This window comes from Gallus gallus, chromosome 2 (genome assembly GCF_016699485.2).
Source record: "Gallus gallus isolate bGalGal1 chromosome 2, bGalGal1.mat.broiler.GRCg7b, whole genome shotgun sequence".
NCBI classification, from domain to species: Eukaryota; Metazoa; Chordata; class Aves; order Galliformes; family Phasianidae; genus Gallus; species Gallus gallus.
In genome coordinates, this window is record NC_052533.1 from 27,201,294 (window position 1) to 27,213,729 (window position 12,436).

Sequence of the window (12,436 nt, forward strand, 5' to 3'; positions counted from 1 at the left end):
AAACATTTTGTTTATGATAATGCCAAATGCTCCCCACCAGGATTATGATCATGGCAGTGCTGCAGAACAGCAAGAAGCAAAGAAATAAACCCCCCACCTACTAATACCAACTCTAATACCTGCCCCCACCACCATACTCCTTGCCTTCAACATCTCTCAACAGAGGAGGCCAACCAGCAAAAAGACTGATGTTATTCTAAAACAGTAACATGGAGTTCTCTGTTCTTTCATGAGCGTGAATAGCATATTGCTTGTACTCTAATTTACTCTTGCAGTTCTGTTACACAGAAACCATTCTGACCACTACAACAAAGAATATTGTCTGTCTCAACTCCCAGAATCATGCCCGGGTGAAAGTATACAGTTCTGTTCCCTTGGTGACAAAGGTCTACCTGCAAAGGTGGCTCTGCATTTTGGAAGGGAATTTAAGCACTCCAGAAGAAGGACAAAGTACAGTTTTTTGCTAAGAGAAATAAAGTATAAGAATTTCCCTCCAGCCCCAACTTCTTCCCAGGATCGTTTTCACATGAAGGAAGTAGTCCACATGGGCCACGCTGCCATTCACAACTCCGAAATGCTATTCAGTACACATAAAATCTGAGAATTCAGTTATAAATCAACTTCATTTCCATGCAACACTACTCATGAACTTGCATTTGTTGCTCTCTTCATAAAACTAAAAGTTTTGAATGTAATTACTTAGACATCTGCGGGTTCAGAAGCTTAGAGAATACAAGGATGGTATTTTCCCACCCTGCTCTGATGAACCCCACAGTCTTCTGCGATCTACAGATTACCAGAGTGATGATAACTATCACCACCAGAATTGTGTCTTTTCTAATCCACAGCAGGTGCAACAATGTTCTTGGAGCAAAGTGCTTAGTATCCCTATTAGCCACTCATTATTCCTCTTTTTAAAAAAAGAAACTAGTGCCTTTCTCTGCGAGTCTTGCATTGTCACACTAAAAATGAAGAAGTAGTCACTCTTCAGCTTCTTGTACTTTGCCGTGGAACTGACTTTGGCTCATGTCAGCAAAAGCAGGCATTCTCTTGGACAAAACAGAGAAAGTGAAAGAAGAAAGCAGGGTTTTGACTGCATAAATAACACAGCCCTTGAAAATCATCTTATATATAGCACATGTTTCTGAAATAATTGAAACTCTAACATCGGTCAAAATACTCCTGTGAACTTAGTCTGAGAAATATTTACCATCATAGCTTAATTAATTTGCCATCATAGCTTAACCTCCTGTCGTTGGAGGCATTCAAGGCCAGGCTGGATGTGGCTCTGGGCAGCCTAGTCTAGTGGCTGGCGACCCTGCACATAGTGTTTAAAGCAGATGATCATTATGGTCCTTTTCAACCCAGGCCATTCTATGCTTCTATGCTTCTGTGATTAATTACAAATACTGTGGGAGCTACAGGGTTAGAAACTATTACAATGTAGTACTAGAGGCAAAATTAATTTTTTTAATGCTGCTGTAAATATTCTAATCTGCAGTACAAAGAATATTACACTGTACCATTGGTTTTTGCAATTCCACCTACACCTGCAGAAAATAAACTTAGAAACTCAAATGTATTATGAAACAGTTAGGCTGACTGGCACTGCATTCATTTCCCTCTTTTCCTTTTTTCATTAGCCAAAAAAAGAAGCAGAAATTATCATTAAGAACTGTCAAGGAGTGAATCAGAAAATTGCAACTTGAAGTTAAAATAAGAAACAGACTCACTCACAAAGCCTCAAAGGAAGTTAATAATACTTGTTGTACTGGAAGCTTTGTATGGAATCAAGTCATTTGTTTACACAAGTGGATTTGATTCCTGTTGGTACTTGTTACGACCACTTATCGCTCATATATTCATGCCCAGTATGAAGATGTATGGGCTGTATCTTCTAGATACTGATTCTATCTTATACCACCAATGCATGTTCCAAAGAAATATGCTTGGAGTTACAGATCTATATACAAACTTACACATGTAGACCATTTGTTTAAATGATATTTGTTTCTGAATGCACTCGTTGCAGCTACCATCTTTTAAATCAGGAAGATTTGAATTGCACAAAAATATGAAGTGTACATTTCTTTCAAACAACAGCAAATGAGAAGATTCAAAGTAAAGGAGAAAATGGGGAAAAAACATCTTCCAGTACAATTGTACATTTCTTTATGAAGGTTCAAAAAGGAGAATTTTGCCCCAGATAATTTGATATTCACTAAAACATGTGATATTTTATCACAGAAAGGAAGCACGAGTGCAAAATTGCCCAAAGAACATGAATTTCAAAGACACAGGAAAAAAAAAGTGTAAAGAACCCATGAAGGTTGTATAGAGCAATTATTACAGATACAGAAAGATAAATTAAGGGGTATGCAAACCTCTACAAACATTCAAATTCAGGCTGACATGAGTTTCAGTATTCTCTTTACAAATTGCTCTAAAATAATAGTTAAATAAAATAATAATTTAAAAAAACGTGTAAAATACTCTCACACAGAATCCACTTATCTTTGGGGGATTTCAGTCTGCTGGCAATACACAATGACTTGGGTGTATACAGAGAAACACATTTAACCACACTCCTGCAATCAGAACTGCAGCCTGGCTTCACCAGGGGTCAACCTGGTTAAACCACAGTGCAAGGAGGGGAAAACTATACAGTGCAGTAGAAAGGGCCAATTCAGTGCTCCTTCAACACTAGACATGCTCATAGCAACCTTGGGTGATATTTAATATTATCCTAGTAGGGCACAAAATTGCAATACAAACCATAGCAACCTCCTTCAGAAGTGATCTGCACGGATCCCTGGAGATAATAGCCCTTATTAGAGCAGAAGCATGCAAATCAAACTCCCAGAATCTGTGATTTTCTTTCCAGGTACAGTTTAACAAATTGTTAAGAACAAAAATAAGAACTGAGTCCCTGAACCTATGTATCTATATATATAGCTGAAAATCAAAATGCTCTGAGAAACTGCACAATTCAGCAAACACAAACAGGTTCGTGTAACAATGGTTAGAATGAACAGAATTCCACAAACAAGTGTCTGGTCTCAAAAAATAAGGGAAATGCATTGAGCATATTTGTTGCAAAACAGAGCTAAGAAAGACAGTCAGTTGTCTAGGGATTTGTAACATCAAAACAAAACAGGGTGACTTAAGGACAGTTTAAGCTTTAATTCTAGTCTCCAGCTCTTGTGGCTTTTACTCAGACTAATGTTATTTAAGCACAGTTTATGTTGGCATCTTAGTTTGTTTGAAATGCTATATTTCAAAAGCAGTTGGAAAAACGATCCACCCTTCCAAAGAATATTCTCAAGCAGTAACATCGTAATACGGCCACTCATCTCTCTGTAGGTACATTTCTTAGGAAGATGCAAGATACTTATAACCAGGATCTTGTCTGCTAGTGACTTCATCACTTCATGGGGCTTACTAGCCTCAAGTGAATTGCCCTCACAAGGCAGTAGAACCAGCTCATTAAAACTCTGTCAGTGTCAAGATCAACTTCTAATGAAGTCCATCAAGCAGAGTGCCACTCTTTTACACAACACACGCATTTCTGACATTCTGAACTTTGCTGGCTTGAAGCCAGTGCTGCTCTATATGGGAGACATGCAGCCACCACTGAAATGCCTTCTGGACAGGTCCTGTATGTGTTTTATGTTTTACCTGTGGTCCATAGGGAAGCTGTTGTCTTGAATGGATTGGGATGGAGGGAGATGGGCAGGGAAAACCCGGTCAGGTTTAGGAGTCTGAGCTGAGTTTGGGGAGGCATGGTGCAGTGGTGACACAGGAGTGCTGGATGGCGTTGGTGGGTTGGAGGGCCTCATTCCCACTTGTGGCTTCTGATCATAGGCACTATCAGTAAAGCAAGAGGAAGGATGGTCAGGTTATTTTCTCAGCAAACACATGAAGCACATTAAGAGAGAGAAAAAAAACAAAACATCACATACAGGCTTTCTATTACAGATACTTTATTAAGCAGTTTAGAGAAGAGAAACTCTCTACACCGAGAACAGCACAGAAAAAAATCACTTCGAAGGTAAGTGGCTCAACATAGCATTTTCTTCTCTGGAGCTTAGAAATGTATTTTTAAAGGATTCAGTCTTACAGTGACATTCTAACAAGGGATACACAAAATAGACAAACGTAAAAGCACCTGGAGTAGAGCATGAAGAGCTGGCAGTGCCTGTCAAGACTCTTTTTAGAACTTGTACAAACCACAGAGTGAGACAGTAAAACAATGAATGCAGCTAGAGGGAAGGGATCTGACCCAGAAAAACAATGCTATGCCGGCTTGGCTACCCACATGGGATGTCAGCAGCCTCCCCGGACAGTTTTTTTTTTCCCTCTCTCTCAAAAATAACATTCAAGTCCTGCAAATACAAAGGTGTTCCAAACGAGAAAAGGACATGAGTGCACTTCGATCATTCCTCTTTCCAAACAATAAAAACACAGATGCGAAGCAGACAGTAAGCATGGACTTGCACACTTTCCTATGTCAGGTCCCCCTGCATCCATCAGATCAATTAATACACACATTTGATTTTTGTAATCAAAACCATTCTTGTATGACTGGTGAAGGTGCCTGTCTGTTTTTTCCTTTTCTTCCACATATAAAATAGTTAATGCAAATGATTTAAGTGCTTTCAGTTTTGGTAATACATTAATGTGAACAAGAACTCACCAGATAGTTTAAAGATTCTAAAATAGACTGAATTGTCAATAAGAAACCCTTCGCTGTTGACACTGAAGGTAGGAGTGACATGTAAGTGCAAGCCAAAAGAAAATCAATAAAGAATGCAGTCATATCAAGCCCCTCAGAACAATTAAAGCTTTTACTGTTTACCCTTATAAAAAATGACAATTTCCTTTTGAAAAGATAGCAAAGATCCTAATGAAATACTATTTCAAATTGCAATCATCCTTGAATGTAGGCATATGACATTTCAAAACATGTCAAATATCTAAGGTGCTGCTCAGATCTGCCAGTCTGTTACACAGAGCTTACTCTCTTTCCTACTGTATGTCATGCATCTTGAAAGTATTTTCAACACAACTCATGGAAAACCAGACACTCTTTCCATTTCATGCTTGCACCATAGGTTTTAAAATTCTGGCTATCTCCCACGGAGAAGGAATGGAGAATATGCATTTTGATGAAGAATATTGCTTTAAAGCAGTTATGTAAGTGTTTCATACAACTGTAAACAACACCATCGGTGTTCATCAGCTAAAAGCATTATCTCATCAGTCTGTTATCTGCTGAAGAGGTAACTTTTATAAGATCTCTATTATGGCTTTATTACTCTTTAGTGAGTCCTCATTTAAATCAGCAGCTCTCACTGTAGACATACTCCTGGTTGCTTTACCTGACATTGTACAGGCACTTTTCCCCATAACTGAATTTGAATGGTTGCTCTTGACTACAAGCAGAGCCAAGTTCTGAACATGGGCTATGGGGTTCCTTCTTGATTTTCACAGGGAGACCATGAAAAGCCACTGGAAAGAGAAAGAAAATGTAATTAAAAACCAAGTACAATATTAACAATGAGCTTTCCCAAGTAATCTAGACACTGTTAATTAAACACATGATTAATTAAACCATTGCAATACTAAAAACAATATAGGAAATAAACATTTCAAGCATTTCTTTGGGTATCAACTGAAAAATACACACCAGAGATCCTTTGCATTGGCTATTAGCACTTTTATTGTTTAATAGAATGATGGCCAGGATCCCATCTCATTAGTAGGAAAATAACAGCCCACATATATTTGGCTTAACTACTGTAAATGTTGTCAGAGGCAAAATACTTCCCAGGCACCAAATGTTTCTAAGTAATATTTGTGAGGTAGTTTTTATCTATAAATGCAATAGCAGTTCACTTCAATGAATGCCACACCAATTTTTCCAAAATCAGTTTCTCATATACTGGCCTAAAGTATATGATCTATTAACTTTTTGTCCCACAGAATACATGCAAATTTGTAGTGAAACTTAAGAAACTGGCTGATAGTATTTCTTAAGTTGTAAGCAAGAGCTGAGAAAATATATAAGAGACACCTTCAGTAATTTTTCTCAAGAATATACAAGATAAAATTCTGGCCTCACCGAACTCAACATGAAATGGGATATAGAAAGAAATAGAGAAAAAATATCTTTTTTTTTTATATATATATATAGCAAAAAGAACAGTATGACAGAAATGCATCGTCAAACAGAAGCACAAGTTGGTTTGGATTAAGGAAAAGGACAAAGGTAAAGATAAGGTTAACCAACAGACTAGTTTAAGCCAGCCAACTTTCCTTATCCATAGCCAACATTAACTAAAATTAAAGCAGAAGAAAATTCAAAGTTCACCTAACACAGGCAAACCTAAATTAAGTGGCTAGGAGGACAAACGACTAACGACAGATATTTAATGGTGTGAAAACGTGCCCTTCAATTTTTAAATAAAATGAGGTTTCAAATAAATTTTTGGACTCTCAGTTTGGAGATGAACTCTTATGACTGATTTTGTGATGCTGCCACTGAAACTGCCATAGTTTGGACATCGTGCTGCAGCCTGACAAAAGTATTTGTGTCTCTGGAGGAAGCCACATACATGCAGCACGCCGTTAGAGAATCTTCAGTACAAAATTAAGCCCCTGTTATATACTGTTAGGTAGTATCTTGTCCCTTCCCTTGCACCTGATCTTAGGAAAGACAATTGGTTACAGATTATTTTTTACTACTGCATGGGGACAAACATGGATATGTTTGACTGGTAAATGAAACACTACAAGTAAACATCAGAACCAATAAACGCTGATTTACAAGTATGTTAGATCTTGATTTCTGATTCTCACCACTGGTCTTCCTGGAACTGGGCAGCATTCAGAGAACTCTTTCCCACACAGGTCCTCTCCTGCTTGCTTGTATGATAGCTCATACTATTAGCCCTCAGCTGAGACAGTGTGTAAGATGTTGTATTATTTTCCCATATATATTCACAAAACTCACAAGAATTGTCTCTAAGACCTCTACTCAGTTATTACATTTGGTGAACAGTAGTCATTCATGATGGAAAGACTGTGTAGTAAAAGAAGAGTGTAACACAGGCACAGAAACACAGCACAGTAACTTACAGAGGAAAAAAGTAGCGAATATCACAGTAAGAAATCTTTCTTAATAAAATTATATGAACTTGCACTAAAACAAAACATCATTTAGACCTCCTGAATAAAGGTTCTCAAATTTAGTAATAAAGCAACCTGCAGCCCACGGTCAGCTTTCCACTCTCATTACAAATCAGGCCAACCCCCAGCTGTTTGCTTCAGGTTTACATGAGTGAACTTTCACTACAGGCTATCCTCGCGTGCCTTGGTCAGACAGCACTGCAGTGCTGCATGTTTCAGTGTGGGATGGAAGCTCTGTCTCCAGAACTATGGCTTTGACACAGAGGTCGGCAAGCTCCCTGACTTGGATCACAGAATTAAACCACAACTATAACAAGACTCTTCTCTAAAGCCAGTATCACATGTTTGCACCAAGGCCACATGCTGCTCAACTTTTTTTTTTTTTATTTTAACTTTGTTACTTCCTCAAAGTTAATCTGTTATGAAAAATTACTTCCCTTATTTATTTTTAAATAACGGGAGTACAGAGACTCCCACACCACAGCCCTGCGCGGAGAACTGGCTGGGTATTTCATCACGGCGCTGAGAGCCTGAACGTCTGCTAACAGGCAGTTTTCCAGCTCACTGGCACAGGCACAAGTGAAAGCAGCACATTCATTTTGTGCAATTTGCTTTACCTTCCCACATGGAGTTGGTGCATGTAAAAGGCTGTTAAGTACTAAATTATTCCTTATCAAATCACCATCATCTGGAGTCATGATCAACACTAATTAAATTACTTTCACTGAACACGGCTCCAGCCTGCTGCCTCGGCTGCGAGGTACATTTTTATTTTGCTTACTGTACAGACCTAGCAAGGTACAGGGCACGGTGCTAGGAGGCATCTGTGCTGTAGTTTTAATTAAAGTTTACCTCACCTTCCTCCCAGCATTATAAGCCAGGGTAAAGTGTATCAAATCAAGTAGGTTAACGCCTTCATTTTATTTAAGGAAAGCATTACAGTTCAAAGTGATTTTATATTAGATCTTTATCTTAACTATGGCCAGAAAGATAATGTAGCTGTAAAATTTAAAGCCTTCTTCGGGCAGTCTCCTGACACAGTCACCACACTAAGCTTTATCTGTAACTTTTAAGTGTATGCTTTCAGAGGAAGAAAGGAAAAACACTTAGTATGCTTTGGGAGGGCATTCTCAAATGCCTCTTGACCTTTAAAACCACATCTAAAGTGTGGCTGAAGATGACAGACTTATTCCAACAGTAAAATTTCAAGCATTCAAAACAGGTCCTCACATCGTCACTGCCACCTTCATCTACTGCTTTTCATTTTAGTACAGCACTCATTTCATAGACTGCCGATTAAAACAGTTTTTAAACATACACGGCTTTGCTAAACTGGATTTCGTATGACTTTTTTCTGTCAGTTTTCTTCTGATAAGAGCAAGTTTGCTTATTTATATAATCTAATTTTAGCACAGCACACCCAGCTACCAACACATCGAAATTAAAAAAATCACCACTTCGAACAACCAGCTCCTCACCACTTCATTCTTCTTGATGGTAAATTCATTTTGCTTAACCCCAAAACAGAGTCTCAACCCTATTACAGTTAACAGGTACACTGCTTAAAAACAACCTTTTTAAGAAGTGACCAAGGGCCAGGATTTCATCCCAAGTGATTACTTGCAGATAACTACTCCCCAACTTGATAAGCAGACAACCTTACAACCTGTATTTAGATGGCCAGCTTCAACACCTCATCTCAAGCACTGGAAAGTCAGGCGTGTCAGCACCAGAACGGGCTCAAAGCACAGATCCTACCTCTGAAGCCAGCATGCAGACATAAGGCAAGCAGGACTGCTACCATCTGTAGCAAACTGATTATGCTGTAATACATACAGCATATTCACTGTGTATAGATATACGTAGATATACCTATCTAGATCTGCACAGTAGGAGAGCTTGCATGTTATATATAATACAGTATGTATAGTCTTACGTTAGCTTTCTTTGTTTTCAAATGTTTTTACGTACTTAGGTTTTACACAAAGCAGTGGCAACGTCACCATGTAACGAACTCGCACAGAACATGCAGATACCCCTTGTTTTCAAGTGCCGCTCTCCTTTGACAGGGGATTATGCTGCTGACAAGTAACAAACACTTTGCTCGTAACACCCAGTTTAAAACCTACAAGGAGAACACTATTATTTAGAACTCTGAAATTAAAAGAAGGAATCTGTTTGTCTTATAGGAGACTTTGCGTGCTTCCTAGGCTGGCAAACAGGAACTGTACCATCTCTGTACAGACAGAACTGAGTCTCTTCTTTTGAGAAAGCCTAAGAAATGCACTACATCAGAAATAAAAGCCAAGATGTCAACAATATTTTCTATTTTAAAAAATGATTATTCGAGATACAAACAATACATATTTTAGATGAAATTGCAAGCCATTTCTCCTTTGAGCAAAAAAAGATATTTTGAAACTTTCAAACTTCAGCTTCCTACCGAGAATGCAATATGAAATCAGATTTTACTTTCTGGAGAACTGATTTAATCGTATTTTTAAAAGGCATTAAATAAAACTGGTATGATGCTGGCAAATAGCAGGTCTTGATTCCACAGACCGAAAAAGATAAAAATGTCTTATTATCAACACTTGCAGGATAACTTATATAAAATCAACAGCAAAATTGCTTTTTAGTTAAATGCAGCGACCCTGGAAGTAATACTACATTCATCTCTATTAAGTTTGAGAACTTTGCATAGCCACAGAGAAAAGGATGCAACAGAGAGGTCGCTGGAAGTCGTCAAGCCTTGAACATTTCTGCTGTGCATTTTTGATTTGCTTTTCAAATTTATGGCCTCACACCACTCTCTAAACCCAACTTCGCAAATAAACTGATTCATTTTTATGATTGACTGAGACAAACCTGCTAATATGCAGTGTAAATGTAGAGAGATTTCATGAACATGTTTGAATAGAGGGGATTTTTATAACAGCAAGACAAAAGGAGAGAAGCTGTGAAAAAATTTCTGATTTAATACCACCACAACTCCAGGTGCTGAACTAACCAGGGTAACCCCAGTTAGTACTCAGTAAAATTTCAAAAGCAAGAAGAGCAGGCCCTTGTACTGATAAAGCCAATAGTGTCACACTTTAAATCCACCTCCCAACACACAGAAATGCGGCAGGCACTCCAGATACATCAGTCTCTCAAAGATTCTTTTCCAGTACATTTACTTCTGCCAAGCCTCCCCCTTCCCCCAGCACACAAAAATCCATTACTAAAGGGTCTAATCTCAGCTATCAGCACAGAGTGCCTTTTATGGAGCCATTAAACCATTTCTCTTGTTTACAGTGCCTGAAGAAAGATGTGAATTATGTCTGTGACAAAACAGGCGATAACATTTCTAAACTGCTATCAAAATGCAAACTGAAATACACTTAAGGACAGGGACCCTAATACGTGTTTTTGCAATTTTCCTCGCTCAGTATAACTGAGCAGCACTCACCTGATGATTCAGAGAAATTATTTATGTTTTAAGTACAACAGGTAGGCATTTTCATCAAGGAAAAAAAAAGAGACAGAAAATCTGGAATTATTCTAGTTACTTCTCACCTGCTAGTTATGAGTTAGTTACTTCTCACCTGATAGTAATGACCCCAGATGCTCTTATTTATTTATTTATTTTAATATCTGCTAATAACAACTAACACAACACTGTGGTCTCATCTGAGACATGAAATTCTCTAACTCTGCAACAGTAACTTAACATTTTACTGCATGTTCAGTATAGGTATTTGCACATTCAATTCAATGAACTAAAAAACTAAATACTTCCTGCATGGTTCCCAGATGGGAATGTCAGAATTTATATATATTTTCTAAGGAGGTTTCAAAAATATGCACTATGAAACAACTGCATTGTGCATTCCACAACTTATTTATTGGGTCTTTATTTCTACAGGATTTTGATTTGAGCTACACATCTTTGTAGATAGATACACTCTGAATTTCAACAAACATTTAATAGGCATCAGACTAAAGACAAAAGGATGCCAAAGCAGGGTGTTTTTTCCACTTGTTTCTACTGTATACTGAGATGAAAAGTGTTACTGGTAATCTTCAGGATGTATGGGAGGAATTAGCTGAAACAGGTACAGCTGACCATTCCTTCATACTCTGGAGGTTTCTGCTGCTACAGCTGAACGCAGCATTCAGCCCAGCATAGGAACAAGAACTTAAATAAAAACACCACACTGAGGAAGTGACAGTGAGGTGAGGTCACAGGAGAGAAGGACAGTTAAGGGTGGTAACTGAGTCTCTCCCATTGAACAGTGCCCAGTGATTTTCAGTGAAAGCCTGCACATATAAAAGACTACAATGGTTGAAGAAAAGTGACTGCAATCACAGATCAAGACAAGATCTGCAATTGCTTTCACCATATGCAATCTCTTGGCCAGACAATGGCAAAAAAGCCTTTTGTTTCTGACCACTGGAACAGCTGCAAAGACAAGCAGGACTATTTCAAAAGTAGCTGAGATTACATCTACATAGACTCCACCAAGTTCTCCACCATCTGATCTATCAAAGTCACCACTATCAGATCTTAGCTGAGTTGCAGTCAACTGGATTTCATTTAGGTCCCACTCTCTGCCCTGTACTGAAAGAAGTTGGTGACAAATTGGATATCTGACACACAGATGTGTATCATCAGTATGATTTCAGAGCAGCTTGTATGAAAAAAGGAACTTAGACAAGAGACTTCAAGGAACCCAGACAAGAGGCTTGAGCTGCCAGGATCTCACAAACAAAAGATGTCAGGAAAGAGAAGAAATATATCTCTAAGCAATTTTTTTTTAAAGAACTGTATGATCTTGATATGATATTACTGCCAATCTTAAGGTTGTAGCTACAAAATCAGAAAGTATGGAAAACATAGAATTTGTCCCTAAAGACAGCTGACCTCCATCTTGTCCCACTCAGTAGTAACCGCTCACCTGAATCAGAGCATGCATGCATGTTTGGGTGTCTGTGTGTGAGCAAAGAAAGTCAAACAGAAGCAAACATACTGAGTGTGCATGGATGCTTCTGCAGTGATACATTAAGTACAGTCAAAACAAGCAGAATGCTGCAATAAAAAGCAATAAGATTTTCCCTCTTTACATACATATTTGTAACTAAGGAGAAAATAGGAAAGCAACACACAGAAGAGATAAACAGGAAGTAGATGCGTAAAAATACACTCAACATAAAAAATAGCCCTTTCCTGCATGGGAGCCTGGCTGTAAGTCCAGGAAAGGAA

The 12,436-nt window shown here is 38.2% G+C and overlaps 1 protein-coding gene across 7 annotated transcripts in view; it reads right to left on the reverse strand.

Annotated features, from left to right (window-relative positions):
- Positions 1-12,436, reverse strand: part of ETV1 (ETS variant 1) — a 64,840-nt gene that overhangs the window by 26,061 nt on the left and 26,343 nt on the right. For all 7 annotated transcript variants that reach the window (NM_204917.2, XM_025147039.3, XM_015281294.4 and 4 more), the window contains 2 exons: positions 5,382-5,511; positions 3,679-3,867 (listed from right to left, as the gene is read on the reverse strand). In NM_204917.2, the coding sequence (NP_990248.1) occupies positions 3,679-3,867; positions 5,382-5,511 (319 nt within the window). The remainder of the gene's footprint in view (positions 1-3,678; positions 3,868-5,381; positions 5,512-12,436) is intronic.